Source organism: Pinus tabuliformis, chromosome Q, assembly GCF_031772625.1.
Source record: "Pinus tabuliformis cultivar Carrire ecotype Pingquan chromosome Q, CPIR1, whole genome shotgun sequence".
NCBI classification, from domain to species: Eukaryota; Viridiplantae; Streptophyta; class Pinopsida; order Pinales; family Pinaceae; genus Pinus; species Pinus tabuliformis.
In genome coordinates, this window is record NC_142296.1 from 1,155,793,514 (window position 1) to 1,155,817,765 (window position 24,252).

At 37.7% G+C, this 24,252-nt stretch overlaps 1 protein-coding gene across 1 annotated transcript in view; it reads right to left on the reverse strand.

Annotated features, from left to right (window-relative positions):
• Positions 1 to 24,252, reverse strand: part of LOC149223746 (sister chromatid cohesion protein PDS5 homolog A-like) — a 130,160-nt gene that overhangs the window by 44,974 nt on the left and 60,934 nt on the right. The window contains exons 2-12 of the mRNA XM_089387986.1: positions 20,352 to 20,555; positions 20,022 to 20,203; positions 6,265 to 6,391; positions 5,714 to 5,932; positions 5,102 to 5,318; positions 4,860 to 5,005; positions 4,621 to 4,766; positions 4,232 to 4,381; positions 3,916 to 3,964; positions 3,614 to 3,805; positions 3,250 to 3,432 (exon numbers count right to left, since the gene is read on the reverse strand). Of these exons, the coding sequence (XP_089244112.1) occupies positions 3,250 to 3,432; positions 3,614 to 3,805; positions 3,916 to 3,964; positions 4,232 to 4,381; positions 4,621 to 4,766; positions 4,860 to 5,005; positions 5,102 to 5,318; positions 5,714 to 5,932; positions 6,265 to 6,391; positions 20,022 to 20,203; positions 20,352 to 20,555 (1,815 nt within the window). The remainder of the gene's footprint in view (positions 1 to 3,249; positions 3,433 to 3,613; positions 3,806 to 3,915; positions 3,965 to 4,231; positions 4,382 to 4,620; positions 4,767 to 4,859; positions 5,006 to 5,101; positions 5,319 to 5,713; positions 5,933 to 6,264; positions 6,392 to 20,021; positions 20,204 to 20,351; positions 20,556 to 24,252) is intronic.

The following is a 24,252-nucleotide window of genomic DNA, read 5'->3' on the forward strand; positions in this document are numbered from 1 at the left end:
TCTAGATTTTCCAACATGAAAGTCATCGAAGAGCAACAAAAAAGATACTTCAGTGTATCTAGGTTACAATTCGATTTGGGGTACATTACAAATCAAGGTGGGGACTCCCTTGTTGGTTGGTTCTACTGATTTAGATTAGACTAGCGACCCTGATGATTGGAAGTCTACTATAGGTTGTGTTTTCAGTCTTGGTTACAGAGTTGTCACTGGGGCTTGTAAAAAGCAGCAAGTTATTGCTCGTTCTTTAGCAGAAGCAGAGTGTCGATCAGTGATTAATGCAAGTCAAGGATTCTTGTGGCTTCAACAGATTCTTTCAAAGTATGAGTTTAGATTCCAACAGCAGCATCCAACCACCCTCTTGTGTGACAATCAGAGTGACATCAAGCTCGCCAAAGATCCAATTCAACATCAACACAATAAACACATTGAGCTACAAAAGCACTCCATCAGAAAACTCATTCATAATCGAGTTATTGAAGTACTCTTTTTCCCTACAAACGATCAAGTTGCGGGCATTTTCACAAAGTCTCTTACAAAAGCAAAGTTTTCTAAACTTTGATCTATGTTAAGGGTTCGTGAAGTTGCCATTCAGGGGTATAGTCTCTAATGCCTCCTTCCTTCTCCTCTTGTGTTACATTTATAAATCATTCAATCCTATCCCAAGTTGTGTTTGAGGGGGGTTGTTAGGATATTTAGACACTTAGGAGTTAGCTAAGTTCAACTCGGTCTAATGTGTCTATTTGGTATAAAAGTGTTTCCAAGTGTGTTTCTTTAGTACACATTAGTAGCATTGTAATCTGACAATCACGACATGGTCTAGACATAGAGCAATCTGACAGCTCATACTCTCTTTCATGCTAATGGCTCTTGATCTGTGGCTTAACACCTAATTGGTCCAGATCTCTTTTTAAAGAGCATGGAAAGTCATTCTTGATGATCGATTGTGAGAACTCTCTTACATAAAATTTAAAAAATTACATATTTTGCATTAATAAAATTTCCTCAGGTGGCCACATTGGTTGGGGCTGTGTGTTAAAGGATAATTCTCTTGTTAACTAGGGTAGTCGGACGATTAGTTGTCAGTCTGAGTTATTTTCAGAAAGATATTTTTAAACATTATTAGTCTAGATATTTTTACAAATTCTTGTGAGTCCTAGATATCTCTAGAAGCAGATAGTCCTAGATAATTCTAGAAAATTCCTGATCTATTGTAAAATATATTTAATGATGAGAAGGGCATACAATGCCCCATTTGCCTCTAATTGGTTTCATTCTTGTCTCAGACTGTCTATTTAACATGGTATTAGATTAGGCCTAAGCCTCTTCACAGAGTGGAGAGGAGAACGTAAAAATAAAAAGATAGATCCAAGGCTTTGAAAGTCAGATCTAAGATTTTGTGTGTATTTGTATAAGTATGGATTACCTTGGGCATACTACTTCAATTAGTGCTTCCTATTAGTGCCCCTCCTAAAGGAAAGACCTCAGGAAAGGTCACACTGGCTAGGGGCAAAGGATAACCTCCCAAGTGAAGCATGGGAACAAAGATACAGTCATGAGTGGGCAATCTTCCAGCTCAGCCTCTGATCCATATTAGTGTGTCCAATGTTTTCTAGAATGGTTAGTGTACCTTCCAATAGATGACCCGCCTTCCTTCAAGAAACATGCCAAATGGGAGAAAGTACGAATCAGAGAATATGTGAAGAGCTCTTATGTAAAGCTATCTATGGGCCATCATAGGATTACAGGCTGGCTGGCTATCAAATGAAAAGAAAAAAATTCTCCTATGGGTTACTCAGTTTTGGTGGGTAACAAGGCTCAAACAATGTTTCCCTAGGTTACAAAATTTCCATACATCAGATTGGAGAGGACAATGAGGAATGGAGGTGGCTCTTTCTACAGAAACTAAAATCTCCTCTAAAAGTTGGCTATTGTTATAGTTAATACTCCAAAATGGATTACCCACTTGGAACACTTTTCAAAGAAGATCTAAGCAGATCCCCAGGATATGTGTTTTACATAGGACAGCAAGAGGAAAGTGTCCTTCATCTTCTCCTATCTTGTCACTTCACAAAAGAAATCCAATTGGTAGATAAGAAGATGACTAGGAGAAAATGTAGATGGGAAGGTTTGTCATTAGAAGGGTCTCTACAAAATTTGTTGGATCCTGAGGAGACCATAAATAACCAACACTCCCCTCAAATGTTTTCTTTATGGGAAATATGGCTGATCATAAATGATACACTATTCCAAGACAAAAATCTCTTTATGATGGTTTTCTATAAAGTTCAATGTGCCTAGCTTGCCTAAGTATAGGTGAAGTAAAAGAAGAATCAGAGGGAAGTTACAAATATAGATATAAACAAAACGAAACCTTATGGCTAGTTTGATGGAGCATCACAAGGAGATCTAGGAGTGAGTGGGACTGGTGATATTCTTCAAATCTCAAAATCTTGATGTCTTCTTGTTTATTGTAGATCGGGTAGAGGATCAAACAATGTAATTGAACTATGAGTAGTGTTATTTCTAATGTCATTATATTTAGAAATGGGAATTAGGGGCATTGATATTTTTGGAGACTCAAAACTAGTCATCTCATAGATTTAATGATCCATGGAGCCTGGAAAACTGTTTTTACATGGCATTGTTATGATGATGAGATCTGAAATTGTGCTTCCGTTCTTTTCCCTGCAGGCATGTTATGTGAGGAGTTAATCAAGAAGCATATCACTTATCAAAATAAGCATGTAAAACATTGGCTAGCTCCTTGTTAGCACAAAGGGTTATTGATGGAATGGAGGCGGCTTTTCCTCTCAGAATTTTTTTCATAGTATCTATGTATCTGAAAAAGTGACTGTAGTCTTCAGACAAAAAGTTGTGTTTCTTTTAGAATGTAATAGATTCTTGTATGTTGAGCAGCAATGAGTTGGGTTGCTTTTGTTGAAGATTGTAGGACATTTAGTACACTCTGGTGAATGTACTTTTGCAATTATATTGGAAATATTTGGCCACTAGTACACATAATTTTAAATTAAAATCGAATTATGCAAAAATGGGAAAGCATCCTATCAAAGCAAACAAGACAACCAGCACAATAAAAAATATTAGCCATGATAATCTGGTTGGAGTTAAATAAATTCCAAGCTTTAAATTCATTGGATTTAAATTGATCCATAGATTTGATGTATATAAAATGAAACCGTAATTGAAATAGTAATCAGAAAGGAATTCCAAAAAGCAGAAATCTCTCACCACAAGTAGGTTCACGCCTGATAGAACAGTTTTGACTGTCCCAGCTAGTTTATTGTCTGCAATCTCTTTAAGAATTTCTTTCACATGCTCTTTTCCAAAAAGGAAATAAGAACACCTTATGGCAAGTATCTTCATAAATTCATATTGAGGGTGCCTTTCGCCAACTTGCTTCAGCAAGCAATCCTATACAAACCAAGAGAACTGTGAGAAAAATGAACAACAAGATTCCTTGGACAACAGTCCAATGGACCTCTCATTTGCAATGTGCACATAATGTTAAAAGTTATGATTGCATAATTCATCTGAGAAAGTAATTGCTGCTGGCAACTCAAAACTTATCATTCGCAGAGAATTAAACACCTACAAAAGCTAATTGTGCTTGAACAAAAGACAAGCTGGAATCAAGTAAACTTGATAATGCTTTCCAAATAGTGTTGTCCTTTATCTCGAATAGTTTTATAAAGCTTTCCTCTGCTTTAGGAATATCGTTGAAGGACCTTGACATAGTTTTGGCGCAGCAAAGAATCTTATTTTTCAGCTCGGGTGTATCTTCTTCCTGCAAGGGAAAAAATTATTCATATAAGATTCCTTCCATTTCCATCTAAAATTTGGGAACAATCAGAAATCTAAATGACATCAACCTTTAAGAAAAGTAAAAGAAAACACCTTTAATTTTTCCCTGCATGATAGAAGATTCTGCATTTGTACTTGTAACCTGAAATCAAAGACAACCTCCTAAAATTTTGGTAGAAGGTAACTGTTTATAGGAAAAAATGCAAACAAGAACAAAGATACAATACGAATGTCCATAAATTGTGACACTGACCTATAAGAAAGAGATATGTATACCTAATAAGAAAACTGAAAATGGACATGCCAGTGTGCAGGGCATCTCCTACCTAAATATAATTAAAAACAGCATATAATTTTCCAAAATATTACCCGATGTTAGAATAAAATCTCCACAATGACAAAAACTGACCTTTTCTTTTGATTCAAAACTTCCTCAAAAGCCTTAATCTCTGGTTTTTCAAACTCAGAAAACATTGCAATCCAATGTTTTACTCTTTCTGGAACTGGAAGGTCCGAAGGGAAAATTGATTGGGAGAAAGCAACATCCACTACTTGAGATCTGCCCGCAATCAACCAAATTAAATGGTTGGCCTTTTGTTGCAAATAATAATTGTCAAATATCCAAAGAAAAAGTTGGGTGCATGGCTGTTTAACATGCAAATGATCAACTTCTATGCTGACTACATCGACCTAAATAGTAAATAGCATGAACAAGTCAGAAATGCAGAGACTAGTTCACTTATGTAGCCAAGGATTTAAATTCTTATTTTAGCTTCCATAATTTCTGAATAATCGCACCTGAATTCCTTGTCATAACAACACACTAGAATTTTCCCAGGAATCCAATCGAGCTCAAAGTTACAAACTGAGCCATCCAAACATTTTGAACAATAGACTCTGTAAACTTCTACAAGTCTTTCCAATGTGTACTTTCGCACTGAGACCTGCAATATTCTCCAAAGAAATTATCTATCAAATAACCATTTAAAAGAATATCTACTAAGAACATTTCAATAATATGCATCCTTAGAAGATACCGTTTGGTCATGAAGGAAATCCACTACTTGTCTAATAGTCTCAGTGGGAATGCATTTTAGCGCATAATTTGCTACATCACAAATTGCTCCAATAACTCCCTTCCGAACAGCCTCATCAGAATCCAACAATTGATCGCTAAGAGCAGCTGAGGTGTGCCAGAATCACCTCATCAGTAAACTTGAAATTCATAACAAATACCAACATAAAACAAGATTAAAGTTCAATTTGTAATTTATCTCACCATTTATAGCAGTTGACTCAGGCCTAAATGGATTTGACAACATACATTCTTTAGCATATCTCACAGCTGCTAATCGAACCTCCACAGAATTGTCTGTAAATCTCTTTAAAAATTCTGAGAGAAGTGGTTGAAACTCTTTTGCAAGACCATGACCTGGAAGTGCAAAGATACGCCCAAGAAGCTTTACAGAACTCAGTCGCACATCTGATAACTCTGACTGCACCAAATTGTTCTTCATCAAATTTCTTGAGCAACAAAATTCCAGTTATACTACACCTATGTAACTACACAATGAAAGCCATTTACAAAAAATATAATTCGCCCATCAGAACAGCATTGAAATCAATTACAATATTGATACATTTTGCCTCAATGTACCCAACTATCGATTATAATGATAAAAATTGATTTATAACTGAAAGAATGTCCATAGTCTCAATGTACTAAGATAGAAGTTTTGTTGTCTTTATAGATAAAGAGATATGATGATAATAGTCACAGGTCATGAGTTACAGAGAAATTGAAAAAGTTCATGGATAGAAATAGACTATGCCTCATGCCGTTTCCAAGGCATGTGAAACCCATATATAATAAATTATAGTGGCCACATACCAGGAGCTCCTGAGTCAAATTTGGAATAATGGACTGCAATATCTGGGGTGCACACTGATAAATGTTCAAGATGATCTCATGATAATTGTCTGGATCATTTTCAAATTTGCTTTTGGCCAACATTCTTGACGTGAGAAAGAAGCTAACATTTGGCTCAACCTTGGTAGCCACACACTTCATAACACTCATAGCTAGTCTATAGGCAGCTGGAGAACAATCCTGGAACATCATGTACAAAACACAAAAACTTAGAAAGATCATACAAACGTAAAGCACAGAATCTGAGAAAACTCATACGAATGTAATACTGATTATCCATGATTTCCTTTCTTTCAAAAAAAAGAAAAGTTTAAAAAGAAAATAAGCAAAACTTGCTACATAAACTTTAAGAGCACCCAAGAAATACAACAGAACACAGAATTCAGAACAATTCACACAATGACATTTTTTAAAATCATGTTATATAAGGTAAGGGTAAAAGAACATAGCAGAAACTAACAATAGATGAAATTCTAAATATCAGAAAATATAAATATGTTATTGTGGGATACCTGGTTTTTCCTTCTCAAATTCTTTAACAAGATTGATAATAATTTTTCCGAAATAAAATCGCTTTGATTGAGAATTTCAACCATAATTGTCTGCATGGCTCTTAAGACATTTTCTGAATGATCTTCTCTGATAAAACAGAAAAGATTATTTTATTAATCGCAACAAAAAAGCAAGAAATAAATCAGCCAAACTACAACCATGCCCATAGAAAGCATTCTGCCAATCTGAAACTAGACAAAAGATAACAAAGTGTAAATGTAAATCAACAATGCAGTACACTTTAACGACCTTTCATTACAAGCTAAAGTCTACATCTTTGTTTTACGTACATCGTCCAAACTTGAACTTAAAACTAAAAAGGAACATGACCAAGTTTGATTCCTTTGTATTCCGGCCTCAGTACATACGACATGCACAAAAAATTATCATAAATTTCTGCGCATCATTTCATTAAATGCTTAAAATAATCCATTCAATATGAACCTCCATCTGAATCTACAGCAACAGCATCTGTAATATTCCTAGAGGGAAATATTAAGTGATAACAGCAAATAAAGTATGAACATGTAACCATAAAACTAACGCACCAGCATAATGACAAATTGCACTAGAAATTGTACCAAGAACTGAGCCATCTTATTAACTGAGAAAACAAGGTACATAAAAATGAAGATGAGAAACCTGGGCTTGCTACAGCAAGCTACTCACATCCCAGGTGGAAATGGAGTTGCCCAAGTGCTGGGAACTCCTCTCCCAAGTATCTGCATTGGCCTAGTAAATTTTCCTACTGCTAGCTGGAAAGGAACTGGTGTTTCGGGCCTCTAAACTGCTCACAAAATTCCATAAAATTAACTGGAGCCTCCTCACAAAGAACCCAAAAAAACCCAGAAAAAATATCACGGACCCAAGTGGTGGAAATGGTTCTAGAATAAACTGCGTCCTCCTCCAGCAATTTCTACTACTGACTACTGAGTGGTACTAGGATTTCTGCCCTCAAGAGTGCTCAGAAAATTCTGCAAAATTAATCCTAGCCTCCTCTCATAAAACCCACAAAAACAAAGAAAGGGTTTGGGTTGAGTCCAACATGCCCCGGTGACCCCAATTTGTGCATGGACCTCTCACTGGCTAGCAAACTCGCTGTAGATGAAATCTGCTACAAAATGCTCCAAATCTTTCCTAGAAAAATCTCCTTCCCGTCGGGTTACTTCTTCCCAAATTTTCCCTTATTCCTCCATAGCCACACCATAGATTCTCCTTGCCCAAGTGATTGCACAACAATCCCAGTGAGCCCCTGCGCAGGCCAAGAATTGGAGCAGCTCAGCTCTCCCAAATGCCTCACCAACAGACCTGCAAATTGACAAGAAACTCCAACCCTCTTTGTGGAAGGATTCTCTGCTAATTGGCTGGCCCAAATTCCCCTTTTTGCTGGCCCTCCCAAGAGCCACAAATTTCTCTCCTGCATCCAAGGAAAACTCACTCTAGCTGAAGGAAATGACTGTAAATGTGCCCAATGGAAACTCTGAACTGAGCTCCCCAATTGCCTCACTAGGGAAACACTCGAAGTTCTCCGAAATGAGGGTGGAATTCCCGCTCGGGAATTCCTTGAGCTGAACAACACGATTGTCTTGGCTAAGCAGCACAAGAGAACTAATGTTAAATTGTCAAATGATCAGAAGAACCAAATGGAGACCTCCAAGCTTTATTTATAATTGTTGACCCTCTCTCCCTTGGTGGTCCCCACCTTCCACTAATTCGCACCCCATTCCTTTCTCTCTCTCTTCTCACTAGTGTGAATTGCTCCATTGGGTCGAATTTCTTTCTCTTGTGCCCCCACATTCCACTAGAGTTATAAGTTTCTATTTCTCCTAAGTCCCATATGCCCACAATGTCTCCAATGCCAAAATTACAAAATTGTGTTATGCTTAGCACCTCCCCAATAAACTCCATTAATCCCCTCAAATGAAAAATCAAAATTGGGGATATTATAGTCCTCCCCACCAAAAATTGCTTGTCCTCAAGCAATGCCTGAACAAGCGCCCTCTCTGACTGTGGATCCCCACTGTCACTGCAAACTATACCAAGGTCCCAAATGTGCCACTGGACCATCCCTGATCTTTGCATTGTCACGTTAGAAACCCTCTGCCTACTGCCAATAAGTAGAGCATCCCGATAATGTAAAACCTTGTCCAAATCCTCATGAAGTTGCCCTACCGCGTAGTCCATCTCATGCACTCTAATGGTGAGCCCCTGAAGATACAACCCAATCCCTAAGTGAATGAAGTCTCTCCCACATGAGCTCCTCCTAATATCCTCTTGCTGACCAACCTACCATGCTGATGAAGTCCCCCATGCCATCAACGAGTCACTAAAGCCCAATGGAAGATCTAAGTGACCTCCCCCTGTAGCATCCAACTCATCCCTAAAGGTCGTTGAGTTGTCAAGTATTGTGATGCCTGGGTCCCATGCTAGTCTCAGAAGGAAATTATCCTGTCGACCCTGCAACACTCTGGTCATGACTAACCTAATATGCTCATACCAAAACCTCCTCTCCTGTAACTCTCAGCCATAATATATGTGATGATCAAGGCTATGCCCAACCTGCCAAGGTGACTCAGCAATGCCCACGCCTATCACTCCATGGCTGGCCCCAATCTTGAACAACCACCTACCTCGCCATATAATGAAGACCTCAGTGATCCCCCATATGTCAACCTGATAATGAACCAGATCACCTGCTATCTTGACTGTACTCACTAAGTAGTGGAGTGTCTGAACGATCAACTGGATCCCTAGATCCCATACACATACTGAAGGTCCACAACTCCCCATCATCACTGCCTACTGTTGTGACATGTTGTTGGCTATAGTGCTTCCAATTCTTTAAGATGTATAGTTTCATCCTCCAAATTATCATCCTCTGGGTGGTTGTCCCAAATTTTATATGTTGGATCCTCATAAGCCCTATTGACCACTCGGATGACACTTGATGATTATATGAAAGACTCTATGCCCAGGGATGCTCCAGAGGACACTTGTACCATCAGATATCATCAATCAATAGCGTATTTCTAACTTTACTTCTATCTTATCATCATCTTTCTTTTACCCAAATTCCACACCTTGCATGGAATTGTAATAAGTGATACTAGTAATGAAGAGTTTTGAGTCTGTAACAGGCCTAAGATGTTGGGACTCAATCAACAAGCGAGTAAACCTTGGAGTGTTTTTCTATCCAGTTAATTATCCCTTCTTTTTCAAAGGTGAATAATTTTCTGGGTTTTTTCACTCACTTTTTACCCCAAAGTTGGGATGACGGTTTGAAAGTTGAGCCCCTAACACATCTTACTGTCTAGAATCTATGTATATTACCATACTAGATCACACAAAAAAATTCGTGAACTTTGGTTAAGTCTAGGTAGTCATTTTTTAATTTTTTAGATTTCCCATAACTTGCAAGTCAAAATTTGCAAATAAAATTGTATTTAAATTGCAATAAGTGTAATGTAGAGAAGTTGTATGGGGTATGTGTTGATTTGGGGTAGCATTGGATATGGTCTAGCCACGAAATTTGGTGGAGAGGTTGGGGCACATGAGATCTCTAATACTCAGAAAAATTTTGGGCAAATTCTAAACAGATCAGGAGATATTAAAATAATTAATATTTTTAATGGAGTCCCTAAGTCTAAACTTAGGGAAAATCAAATATTAATGTGTATATATATGAATCTGTGTTAGAATGGTCCAAAAGACATGGATCAAGCCAGATCTAATCTTAGCCGTTGATTAGGGACTTAATCTCGGTCGTTGATATGTCAACAGGAAAAGTATAAGAGGAGGCTTGAGGGTCACTTGGAGAACACACCAAAGTGATCAGTCATTCTATTCTCTAGAGCGAGGCTTGCTAAGAAAGATAGAATCAGTGATCAGGAGAACAGCTGAGGGGCATTGAGTACAAAGAGACAGAGAGGCAGAGATAGTGTCGGGATAGTAGCAGAGCAGCCACAAAGAGAGAAACGCAGGGGCAGCCAGTGCTCACGCAGGGCCATGCAGAGGCAACTAAGTGTTGCGCAGAGCACTAGAGGGGCCAGCGTAGTTGACACAGACGCAGCTAAGTGCTGCGCAGAGCACCAGAGGGGCCAGTCTAGTTGACGCAGAGGCTCAGAGAGCTAACACAGGGCCTCCTAGGGCTGACGCAGGCCACGATAGGCTGATGCAGGGCCAGCACTGGGCTAGGAGAGACTGACGCAGTCCAGATTGGGCAGACGCTGGGGTTTCTGGGCAGATTGGTGCTGAGTAGCTGCCAAAAGGATTATCCGGGGTTTCAGCCAGTAGATTTGTCAGAAACTGAGAGGTATTACTACCAAGGAAATTCTTTGTTGGGTAAACTAGTTTCGACACCCAAATTGTACTATGATATTGCTTAATAAGAAAACCCTCAAATAGCTGCACCAGTCTTCCCACATTGGGTTTTTCTGGAGACATTAGTCCAAAAATAATGATGTCATATGGTGTGTTTGTTCTTCTTTCTTTAGTTGCTGATCTGTAATATGTTGAGCATGAACTAGTGTTTATTTTCAGTATTTACATTGTAAATAACAAATAGGTAGGAATAAATCAGATAAAGTGCATGGAGGGTTTCTAACTAAGTAAACTTAGAAACTTCAATAGTATGAGCTATCAAAATTACACCACTCACCTTCAACTTTCTACTACGACACACTTTGAGGGGTTAATAATGTGTTTTGGACCCTCAAACCCCACATTTCCTAAGTTTAGTGGAAATTGTGGCATTTAATTAGGCTAGAATTAAATAAAATAAAGAGAAATAAATTATTCTATATGACAGAATGATGTGGAAATAACTTGGAAATTATCCTAAGTCAAATAGTTGAGTCAACGTACATGCGGAAAATGATTGAGCACACTATATCATAAATACACCATTATTTAATAAAATCGAATTTCCCAAAGATAAAGCAGCAATTGCACATGTGGAAAATCGAATTTATTAGAGGATCCCATGCGCTGAAGGAATATTCCATGGTATATTTGGACTGAAGATTAGGTGGGGCCTCATCTCACAGTTATCTCACGTTTTTCTACTCTTAGCACTCCACTCTTGAGGATTACGAATTTCACTTGACCAGACTACGAGTTGCACATGGAGGAATCACACAGTTCCTGGGGATCTATGCAGAGCTATCTGGGAATCATCTACATATGTGGCATCACTGAGTTCAAGTTTGCATTTGTTGACTGGAATTGTCACGGTACTTGGATTCACTCATGGATGAGTTTACTATGCCATATATGGAATTCGAATTCCCTTGACGTACACATATGGAATTCGATTTTGCTATGATGTCTCTATCTTCTCCACATCAAACTTGACTTATCTTTCTTTGGGATTTGCTCCAAATTCAGTTCTCACATGCATTCTTCCTTGGGACTTGCTCCCAACTCTCTATATAATGAGGCTATATGCTCTCATATTGTATCATGTAATGAGCTATTGGGCTTGAGGAAACTCTGCCACTTTGTACTTGCATAGTTTCTTAATACAACAAGGACTTTGGGGCTATCTGGTTGGTGTTCTTTTGGCGTTATGGGTGATGTCCTTTCATGCTACTGCTATTGTGTTTAATTTCTTTTGCACATTGAATTAATATTAGTTTATACTTGCCATCTTACTTGGATTGATGTGTGCAAGCTATCTTGCACATATCATTGATTTAGACTAGTATTATAGGGATAAGCTTGCCAATTCATTTTAGGAGGAATGTTTGGTTTTATCTTATTCATTATATTGCTCTAATTTTGTGCAAACTAATACGTGTGCAAGTGTGTAGGAAATATATTTTTTATTGTGTGCAGGAATCCATCTGGAAGTGGGAGAAATTTCAATTAGATCAACTCACTCCTAGAGTCACAGCAATCCAAGACTCGGCCATTTTTTCACTCCAAGTTTTCCATCCAATGAAGAGAAAAATGGAGTTTTCTTACTCTGTAGCTACTTGATCATCCATTTAAATTCAAAATACTTCTCTGATTCTAGTTCTTTCAAAGTTATATCTCCTATTCAAGAATCATTTCCAAAGCTAGGCAAATATGTGGTTCACTCCCATTACTTGAGCTAGTATTTTGTATATTAAATTCTAAGTTTAGTTTTGGTTTCTTTTTCCTAATTTCACACTAACAATTGGTTTTGTGCTTTGTAGCCCATAGGCTTGAGCATTGGGCACCAAAGAGCTTGGGAGAAGCTTTGGAAAACTACTCACTTGTGTGTATGCAGGACCCCTCATGCTATCCAAAGACTGATTTCTAGGGAAGCCATAAGCACTTGGGAGAAAGTTGCAAACTCATTTACGCCGTGGGCCTTTTGAGCCTTGTGAATCTCTTTTGGGGAATTTTTTCCATCTTTAAGTTTGTTGTTGTTATATTTTTTGGGGAGAAAGTCTAGCTTTGTTAGAGTCTCATCTTTCTAAAAATATCTCTCGTATTGTGGGTTGCCCTTTTAGAGGCATTTTTACCCTCTTTAAGCGCTAATAAAATAAATAAATAATTGTTTGAGGGAGCTTGAGATTTTTCCCCTGGCATCCCCCTTCCTCACTCAGAGGAGGGATTCTTGTGGGTGGCCTAATCTTGCTTCTAGTTTTTCTTAGCTTTCTAACTTTTAATTTCATATTGTGCATGCTTAAAATCAACACATTTCACTCCACATACAAGTTTTTACTAATCTTGTATTTAAATTCCCACATGCATATTCTTCCAAATTGTAAACTCGAAAAAATCTCATCTTATGTGTAAAAACTTCATACTTTGGCAAGTTTTAATTGTTTCATAATTTCTTCAAGTATATGCTTCACTGCTTGGTCAATTTATGCTTAATGTCATGAAAACTATTGGAGCACTATCATTTATTTGAAATAATTGTAGCTTAAAGAAATCTATTCCATTTTACTTGTTTATTTTCCATTCAATGGTGCAAACACATATGAGCTTATTTACATTCTAGCCTCTCAAGTTTTGCAAACTATTTCTCTTTGAAGCATTTGCATGAAGCATTAGTTTAATTTGGGGAATTAACACAATTTGCACTTCATCTAGGCATTTTAAGATAGGAAGGCCCCAAGCCTCACTAAAACTTACATCCAACTTAAGTTGGTTGAATAGACTTTTAAGGACCCTCTACCTCTATTGACTCCTCATTGTGAGATCCAAATATTTGGGCGAGGATGAGGTCTGAGGACTAGAATTCAATTGTAACTTTGCCTTAGCACTAATTAATAAAATAAACCAAGACAACATTCCATCACATTTGCTTTGTTTGCAAAGTTTTTAAATTTCTTGTTGTCTTGATGGTTTAAAGTCTCACATGCAAATCTTATTTCAAGAGGCACTTTGGATGCAAACATTGTAATCTCTTTTAATTTTGTAACAAGTTTAATTTTCTTGTACTTGAAAATTGACTCATCTTTTGGTTTAATTGAATATTGTCATGAATGGTTGATTTCACTTTCAAGTACTATTATTTTGGGGTTGCAAACTTAATTTGCATGTTGTCAACTTGGTCTAACATTTGAGTTCTTTTTATCATCTCATTCTCACAAGTAGATTCCTAATTGTATCTTTTTGAGCAAGATAGTTTCCATGCTTTGATTTGTAGACTTATTCATCTTAAAGCATTTATAATATCTTGTGGTAACAATTTATTGTTTCACTTTTCAGGATTACTTTGGCTTTCCATTTGAAAGCATTTCACTTCATTTTAAGCAAATACAATTTCATTTCTTAAAGAGCAATATTTTGAAAGCACTAGTTGTTTATCTATTTCATGCTTATCTTATGTATTGATGGTTATTGCTTATATCAATTTTTGCTTATAAATCTTAAAGAAATAATCTATTTAACTCTAACAATTCTCCTAGAAACTCACACCTTTTTAACTTAACTTTTCATTAGGGACCACCCCCCTTAGCTAACCTAGGAGATAGCTCAAACAGAGAGACTTGAGATTAGTTTGACAACTCCTTCTCTGAGTTCCCTGCCACCAACTACACCTTGTGGGGTTGAAGGCTTTTCTCGCTGACTTGTAGGTAAGTGTAGGCAACAAGATCAACAAGCCTGATCACAATAATGACTCAACAACCTCAAGTTGTAGTGCACATAAACCAAGCTTTTTGCATGGTTTTCATTGAGTCTGTTTCTTCTCACATTATGTATGAAGTTGTAGCTGCTCCAACACCTCTCTGTAGAAGAAGTATTTACAACCTGTGAGTAAACTTTTTTTGCCAAATTTGGCAAAAGTCCCATGCCACCATATGCTTCCCACCATGTGAGTATCAAAAATTTCTTTGTCTTCCATTGCATGCAAAGAACCAAATATACCAGTGCAACTGAAGTATCTGCCTAATTCAAGACGCAAATTAGCACACGCCTCCTGGTCAGGTACCAACTTGTCCAATGCTTCCATATATCCTTTAGATACCATTGGATCTGTATGGGGTTTCATCCTAACCCTTCCCTTAGGTGCAGGTTGGCCCAACCAAGATGGAGAGTAGTATTTGGCATAAGGATATATGCCAAGGCATGTAGTGGAACATTAAGTTTATTCCACAATGCATGCACACAATTGTGAATCATTGTATACAAGTTGGGATTATTTTCCTGAAAAAAATATCTTTTATTTGCCCCACCATGCTATCCATCTGCTCATACAACTCCCCGATCATTGGTTTATCTATATCTGCAAAACGAATCATGCTATAAATGGGCTTGGTGAATTGCAATACTTTCCTAACATGTGCCCAAAACAAACCATCAAGAGCAGTGTCCTCCACCTGTTCAAAACCTTGCTTGTCAACTACATTTGGAGCCCTGTCCTTTAATACTTGCCAATGTTGAATTTTTAATTGATACCATGCTAGCCAATGACTCTCTTACCTTCAAAAGGCACATGAAGGTGAGGTAATAGCTAACAAATCTAATCTTCGCAATCTTCAACAGCTCCAATCTTGAGTGACTGCGGAAAAGCCCATGTGTATTTCTATGATTTGTAATAAATTTTATCATTTTTTTGCCTCTCTTGTACAAATCACCAATCCATTTGTATTGTTGGTTTTTGTTCTTAATAATATCATGCATCAAAAGGTTCATTGTATGAACAAAACACCCAGACCAAAATATGTTGGGGTGTTTATCCTCAATAATTCCTCTCGCTGCCTTACAATTAGCAGCATTATCAGTGATGACTTGGATGACATTGTATGACCCAATACATTCAACTGTTTCAAGTAATAGTTCTGCAATATTGATGTCAGTCTTGAACTTCTCTAAGTAATCATATGCTGAAAGGAAGATGGCACCACTAACAGACACAGCAAGAACACTTATCAATGGCTTGCCTTTTACATTTGTCTGTCCTTCAAAATGGACACCCCATGCTCATTCCAAGAATTTGTCATTTTACTCAAAGAATGTGCTATTTTTTCTTTTTCATGATCAAGTCCAACGGTTCTAGCCTTGTCATACCCAGGGCTCTTGTATCCTTTGGGGGCATCATTTATGGAAGAAACCATTTCATGCCAATAAGGTGAGCGAAGAACATTGAATGGTATCCCACATGCATAGAAAAACTGGTAAATTTTTGAATCCACATCATTCCTATACCCTTCATCAAGGAAATCTAATATGGTTCTACACCTTAAAGAGATGTTTGTTCATGTGCCTCCATATCCACTACCATGGGAGGATGTTGATGGAGTTCTTTGTGCATGTGATTGTGAGCTATGTTCAAAGAAACCCTTTGATTTTTTAGATTTGTATTGGGCTTCCTCCTCTTCCCTTATGTATTTGACTCTTTTTGTTGTCGACACACTTACACAAACTTTGATTCCTATTTGTTTATCTCCATCCCATGGCCTTTTCCCACAGCGGTGCATGTCAATTTAGTGATTCCACCCCCTTTCCCTGCTTCAGATCTAGAAACATATTTCCACAATGGGGTTTGGTCTTGTTTATCTTTTAGGGCCTCATCATCTCCACTCTCTTCCTCCTCACCAAGGTACTCCTCTCCAGGGTTTTCATCAAATCCACTATAACCCACTTCTTCATCCTCTTCATCATGATCAACCCTCCTACTCTCCAACACCATAATAACAAAAAAAGGAACCAACAACAAGAAAATGCCAAGCCATATAGCCATGATGTTTGAAGTTTTGAGTCTGCAAAAAAATGGAGGAATGGGAATGGGAAATAGAGAAGAGAACATTTTTATTTAGCAATGAACATATAAAAAACAAAAATGCTAGATTAGAGTGTAGATCCTACCTCTTTGGCCTTCAATCCCAAGCTCCAATCTCCCTTGCAAGCTCCTCAAGCTCCTTCAATCTCCCTCCTCAACTCAAGCTCCAAGCTCCTCTCTCTTGCTCTCTCCAAGCTCCAAACTCTCTCTTGCTCTCTCCAACAAGACAAATGGTAAATAATGGGAGGGGAGAGGGCCTTTTTAACCTTTTCCCCCTCCCCTTCCCTCCCTTTCCTCATCGTCCACCACTCATCCCTCTCTCTATCGCGTGGCCTATTTCGCCCGCCAACGGGAACAAATTATTAAAAGAGGGAACGATTCGGAGCGATCGCTCCCTCTTTAAAAATTCGCTCCTAAAGCGAAAGGGAGCGGTCAAGGAGCGATCGCTCCCTTAATCGCTCCTGAAAAAACAAGGAGTGAAAATTTTTTAAAGGGAGTGCACTCCCAAAATTCGCTCCCTTTGGGAGCGATTTAGGGAGCGCGCTCCTGAGGTCGCTCCCTATCTGCTCTCAAGCAGAGCGCAAATCGGGAGCGGGTTCAAGGGGGGGCGCTCCCCCGCAACCCCAGCCCTGACTGATGACCTACTGATGGTACCTCCTCCGACCAACCCCTACTAGAGTATGTTGGTCATCCGACAATTCCATGTATGCCCAACACCCTCGGACAACCCACGGAGTCTGCCTGCCCCCTGTTAATCCAACCCGACACTAGTGTTGATGGAGAGCTAAAAGTTTTTAGGGGCTAGGTCACTAGATCCATCATACTGCTAATACCATCACTAACCAAACTCATGTTCTGACGGGGAACCCCACCTGGATCCCAACAATAATCTAGCCCTCGTAATCCCCTAATAATCCACGGCCTTTGTTGAAATACGGCCATGGATGTACCCAACCGCCTAACCTGCTCCATCGAGTACCAACTCAGTACCTCTCACCATCCAATCCCAAAGGAGGGATCGAATGTACAATCTCCTATGTACAGAACAAGCCCTCCATGCTAACGTTGTGCCATACTCAACTCAAGTCGTTGGCCCCTGTTGACCTGGTCATCCCCTATGATCTGTCTAGACAACTTCACCTCTCTCCATCCAATGCATAAGGGTGAGATAATAACATTGTGGACCCCGTCAACATGCCTCTGAAGCGAACTGCGTTGGAATCCCAATGTGTGCTTTTCACGTTGCCCCTAGCCAATGTCTAGCCCCAAGGATAGCTACACATCCTCCTCCATCACACCCTCAACTTGAGCCTCCTACTGCAACTCCACCGACAACCCATCATATAAAACATCCTCACCATTCAACTATAGGTGATTGTCGTCCAACAACCCTGTCATAGATCTAGATGCCTCTATACCTATCGGCTCTTCATCAACGGTGGAGATGTCTCCCAGCACCTCACCAACCTGTGGTGTGCTGCTATCACCTGAAAACTCAATCACAACACTGGGTACCTCATCAAATGTCAGCATCTCATCAACAGGTGTATGCTCAATTGTCTCCTTGCCAACAATGGCCCCTTCAACTACTTTTTCATCTTCTGCCTTGATCCTCCTCATCATCCCTGCATAATTCAACTGAATTCCCACTAATTTGTGCATGTCTCTTATTTCATAAAACTCCCAAAAGGAGAGGGACGTCTGAATGCCATGTCCCAATGATTGGTATGCCCTCCAATTTATTGCCAACAATTCCACATTAGTTGCAATCATGTCTTGCCACCTCGATGCATTATCCATAATTTTGGGCATAGTGGATTTATTGTATAATTGAAAATGGTCCTGATTCCCAATTGTGATATGAATCAGCTACTCCCCCACATCGATCATCATTTGTTACACTGTAATCACCACATTCAAGGTTACTGCCATGTTGTTTGATATTAACCTTTCTTTGGATCCCATGATTTCTTAGCTCTCGGAGAATTCTAGGAAATTAACTAGAGCCCCCTCACAAGGAACCCAAAATAACCTAGAAAAATCTCACAAACCCAAGTGGTTGAAATGGTCCCAGAATAAATTGCATCCTCCTCCAGCAATTTCAACTATTGACTACTGAGTCGTACTAGGAATTTTGTCCTCAGGAGTGCTCAAAGAATTCTAGAAAATTAATTCTAGCCTCCTCTCATAAAACCCATGGAAACCCAAAAAGGGTTTGGGCCGAGTCCAACGTGCCCCGGTGACCCCAATTTGTGCGTGCACTTCTAACTGGCTAGCAAATTGGTTGTAGAAGAAATATGCTACAAAATGCTCCAAATCTTTCCTGGAAAATCACCTTCTCACTAGGCTACTTCCTTCCAAATTTTCCCTTATTACTCAGTAGCCACACCATAGGTTCTCCTTGCTCAAGTAATTGTGCAACAATGCCTAGTGAGCCCCTGCACAGGCCAATAATTGGAGCAACTCAGCTCTCCCAAACGCCTCACCAACAAACCTGCAAATTGACAAGAAACTCCAACCCTCTTTGTGGAAGGATTCTCTGCTAATTGGCTGGCTCAAATACCCCTTTTTGCTGGCCCTCCCAAGAGCCACAAATTTCTCTCTTGCATCCAAGGAAAACTCACTCCAGCTAAAGGAAATGACTGTAAATGTGCCCAATGTAAACTCTGAACTGAGGTCCCCAATTGCCTCACTAAGGAGACACTCGAAGTTCTTCAAAATGAGGGTGGGATTCCCGCTCAGGAATTCCTTGCGTTGAACAACACGATTGTCTTGGCTAAGCAACTCAAGAGAACGAATGTTAAATTGTCAAATGACCAAAAGTACCAAATGGAGGCCTCCAAGCTCTATTATAATTGTTGGCCCTCTCTCCCTTGGTGGTCCCCACCTTCCATTAATTCACACCCCATTCCTTTCTTTCTCTCTTCTCACTAGTGCGAATTGCTCCATTGGGTCAAATTTCCTTCTCTTGTGGCCCCCACATTCCACTAGAGCTATAATTTTATATTTCTCCTAAGTCTCATACGCCAAAAATCTCTCCAATGCCCAAATTACAAAATTGTGCTACGCTTAGCACCTCCCCAATAAACTCCATTAATCCCCTGAAATGAAAAATCAAAATTGGGGATATTACAGCATCCAAGCATAACACTTAATTTATCAATCTATGGGTACACTTCCTTGGCGGTTTACTCTTCTAAGAAGTTTTTAAAAAATAAAATAAATAAATGTGTTGCGCTATCTAACTAAATAAACGTGAAGTTCATATATATGTTCTGATAGTAAGCTTTTTCAAAATAAGATTGCATGTGCATTTGCACTCAAAGCCATCCATAATAAGATTAGAGATGGTTTGCTCTCCCAATTAAATTAATGATTATGCTAATAAGATGATTATTTAAACGAGAAGAATAGTAATCATTTATTAAATAGTTTTACATGTTATTCAACATAAAAATTTTCCAAACAATAATTAGCATATTGGGAAAACAAGAACATCAGAATAATTCATACCTGGCTCTCGAAAAGAAGATAGAAAACAAATTGAAAAGTATGTCATCACATTGCATATCCAACATAAGAACTGATAGTTTAACTTTAGCCACAGTTTCTAGAATTTTAACCCTTCTTTCAAAGGAAGGACCGTGGATCTGATCTAATCCACGAAACGTTCCAACAATTAGTTCAAATATCTCCTGCATAAGAAAAACTGGGATTAATAGGGAAAAAATAAAAAATACTGGACAGACTGAGTCACTTCAATAAAGCCATGTATCTATTTCATGATATAAAAACTTGGGACAGATATGTCATATTCTGATGAATGAAGGAATAAAATGTTACCATTAGAATATCATCACAGTATAGAACATTTGGTGCTGTAATCCTCATGATTTGACTTATGCAGGTAGCCACCAAAATCTTCACATCCTTATGACGGTGTCGCAAAATATTTGGCATAACCAATGCTTGCATTGGTGCTACTAATGATGTCAATATGGAGTCAGAAGGTGACTGATCAACCTCAGCCAAATACGTCTCAGCTTGCTGAAATCCACAAAATTATACATTAAAATGGGGAAAAAAAAAAAAATATATATATATATATACACATACGTTAAAACGACAAAAATTAAAAATGCATCTAAAGAGCTAGGTCATCTTAATAATAAGATGTATATCACATAGAAGAAATGCAAATTAAATGCCTCCATGAAAGAGAGAGGAGCCCCAGCTAAAAGCTAAAATAAGGGAATGAATACAAAAACGACGGCCAGAGACGTTTTTCACTTACAGGGGGTCATGGCAGCATGCACAAATGCCTCAGAATAACATTTATTTTTCTGGATTGCATATCATTGTGTATTCGTGTATTTGTGGTTCTTTTTTGTTGTTAGGGAACTATGTTTCCCTATGCTAGAATTCACACAATCTTCAAGTTAAGCCAAAAATAATATTATATATATATATATATATGGAGAGTAAAATTAATAAAAATGAGGTGATTTTGGATTAATCTCGCCACTTGAGATAGTGGTTTTGCTGTAGGAGGTTACTTTCCAGTTGTTTGAAAAGGATCCTTGTTTACTGTCAAATATGTATAAAATACATTTATAGCAATCTACTCAAACATATTAAAATTTAAATAAAGCATGCGGGTCTACAAATATTGTTTTTATTCAGTGTTGATATTAGATAGCATTGGCATCAGCAAAAATTCACGAGGTTTTGGAAAACATCTTATTCGAAACATAGGTGAAAAATCAGCGAACCGTGCAAAACATTAAAAATACAAAATATGAACCGGCTAAGTTTTTCTTGTCCATACAAATAATCAAGAAGCTGCTGTTCTGATCTGTATATTCATTTTTTTTCAAAATTTTAAACATATAAAACAACAAAAGTAGATACACTGGCACGTAAATATGGAAAAAGCACTAATATATATGTAGTGGATGCCAAATAAAAAATGATACATCAAAATTTATATTGAATCATAAACACTGATAGCTGTCCAATCAAGGACCCAAAAGTGGAGAATCGAGGACTTAGACCTATTTTTCTCTTTTCCTTGCTTTTATTTTCTCTTGGTATTCAATGGGAGGATCAACAAATTTGTACAATTTATGATACAAAGGTAGTTGAGGATGAACATCATTTTTTTTAACATGCACTCATCTTAAAAATATCATATATAGTTTTATTTAGTGTCTTAACTCACTTACTCTTCAACACTTCCAGCCATTGTTACACTTACTGTGATAATACCAGCAAATCAGACATGGTGATATTATCCTTGTATGTATCATGATAATTCGACATTTTGAAATTATCACAATAATTTCAGTAATTATTGCAATAATTGGGAAATTAACACCCTGTCTACATCAATATCACCTTAAAAACTAAGTCACCTGACACGATGACACAAGACAACAAGGACACGGAAATACAACTGTCCAACACAAGAAATGGTGACCCCAAAAGCAAACACGAATGACACGGTTTATTTGTATGTATGTATGTAACAAATTAGTGAGTTATTACGCATACAAAAATGAAATGTAGACAAAGACTCAAATCTCTTTAGAATTTAGAAACTAAAACATTTATAATTTTACATGATAATGATAAAAATCCAATCATAAAACTAGTGCATATAACCAAAATAGCACCAAGTGCAAGCCATCTCTGAACCAAAAATACACCAACAAAGAGACTCTAAATGGCCTCTAGACTCCAAAAAATTCATCCTACAACAAATAACTACATATCTATTATCATCAAAATCATTGCCTATACTGGGATCCTCATCATCAATATCACCCTCTAACCATTAAAATAAGATAGAAAAAGCCTAACGTCTCAAATCGAGATTTTGATTGAGTGATAGTACATTTTTACTAGAGTCGTGACAAAGGAGTTCAACAATCACTGCCACCAACATCAAGTTATATAGAGAGCCTAGAGCTCTTGATTAAATGCTAGTTCCATTACCTCACATATGAAAGAATCGAATGGAAATGTTGCAATCCCCCAAATTTTGAAATTCTAAAACTGTCAAGTCTGCTAGATTTTGAGTGGAATCTAAAATTCTACTTTCTTTATATGAAATTCAATGAGGTTGCAACCACTCTCAAACTGTTATGTAAAAAAATTAGTTAATTTTAGGTTTATTATTTAATTTAGGTTTAGTTAGACGAAAGGGCACGATCATAAGAACATGCCCTTTCCTAAAGGGTGCCCATGGCGGTATATAAGCCAGGCAACCCACTGTAAACATCATCATCTGTAATTTCATGTCTTAATAAAATATTTATATATATAAAATTCTGCGTATCAGGCATTTTCTGTTTCATCTGGTATCAGAGCAGTTCATTCTCGGTTTGTCCGTCCATCCGTCCGCTGCCCACAGACTTCCACCATCGACCGTAGCCAGCCTGCGGTGTTACGGTGATATACGATACATTTTTTTTTAAGTCAAAAGGGTTCCGTTAAAAAAATCGACGTGCTGTTCAGAATTAACGAGATATATAACATAATTATAGCGATAAGTTTCAGGACAGTAAGGAAAAGACGTGACTGTCCATACGTTATGTTATAATTATAACGTGATTGAATTATATGTATATCATATTTAATTTATATATAATATATATATATAATTTAATTATAAGTTATATTATAACTTTAATTGATATTTATATAAGGTTAATAATTATAAATTATAATTATTATAATTTATAATTAATTAAAAAAATTATTATTAATTAAATTAAATTATTAAATTAATTTAATTTAATTAAAAAAAAAAAAACCTTTACGCTGGCAGATAAATACACGCCCCCGCAAACCCGCTCAATGTCGACAATGACAATGGCGGATTTCCAGAAAAAATTGGTTGACGCAGAGCATAAGATAAATAACAACCACGACGAGGTCAGTAAAAGATTAAATGAAGTCGAAAGCAAGCTTGGGGAGCAAGCAGACAAAATCAAAAATCTTCAAGATACGACAAATCGAATAGAGATAAAGATGGAAAGTCAACATGTCCAAACAGAAGTAAACATCAGAGATGCTTTAACAATGTTGAGACTTCTGTGTAAAAGGTAGAATTGTACACCCGAAGAGCTATTAAAAGAAAGTGAAGAGAATCAAGAACACCTCTCATTAGATTCAACAAAATCAACAAATTCTCATGAAAAGGTCGAATCCCCAAGAAAATCAGCGACACCCCACCAGGAAGCAAGTAACACGGCCTTTACAAACAAGCAACTTTGGGATAGCCTTACTAATCAACACCCTCTTTTTGCTCAACCATTAGCCACATACCAGAAGAGGGCAAAGGTTGAGATGCCTAAATTCGATGGAAACGAAAAGAACAACGTTGCATGGATAAATAAAGCAGAAGAATAATTTGAGATATATGACATCACTGACGATGACGAAAAGCTCAGACATGCATCCATGAAAATGGAAGGAGAAGCATATAACTAGTATATGTGGTGGAAAAAAACAACACACGTCATTCGCTGGAGAAAATTTAAAGATGCTTTTTTTAAAAGATTTCAAGGTGTAAAAGAAGAAGAGTTCTTTTCAAAACTCATCAAATTACGACAAAAAGGAAGTGTGGATGAATACACTCAACAATGGGAGACCTTAGTAACTCGAGTGCCTGGGTTATCAGAATCTCGTTTAATTCAGTCATACATCTCGGGACTTAAAACCCATTTACAAGTAGAAC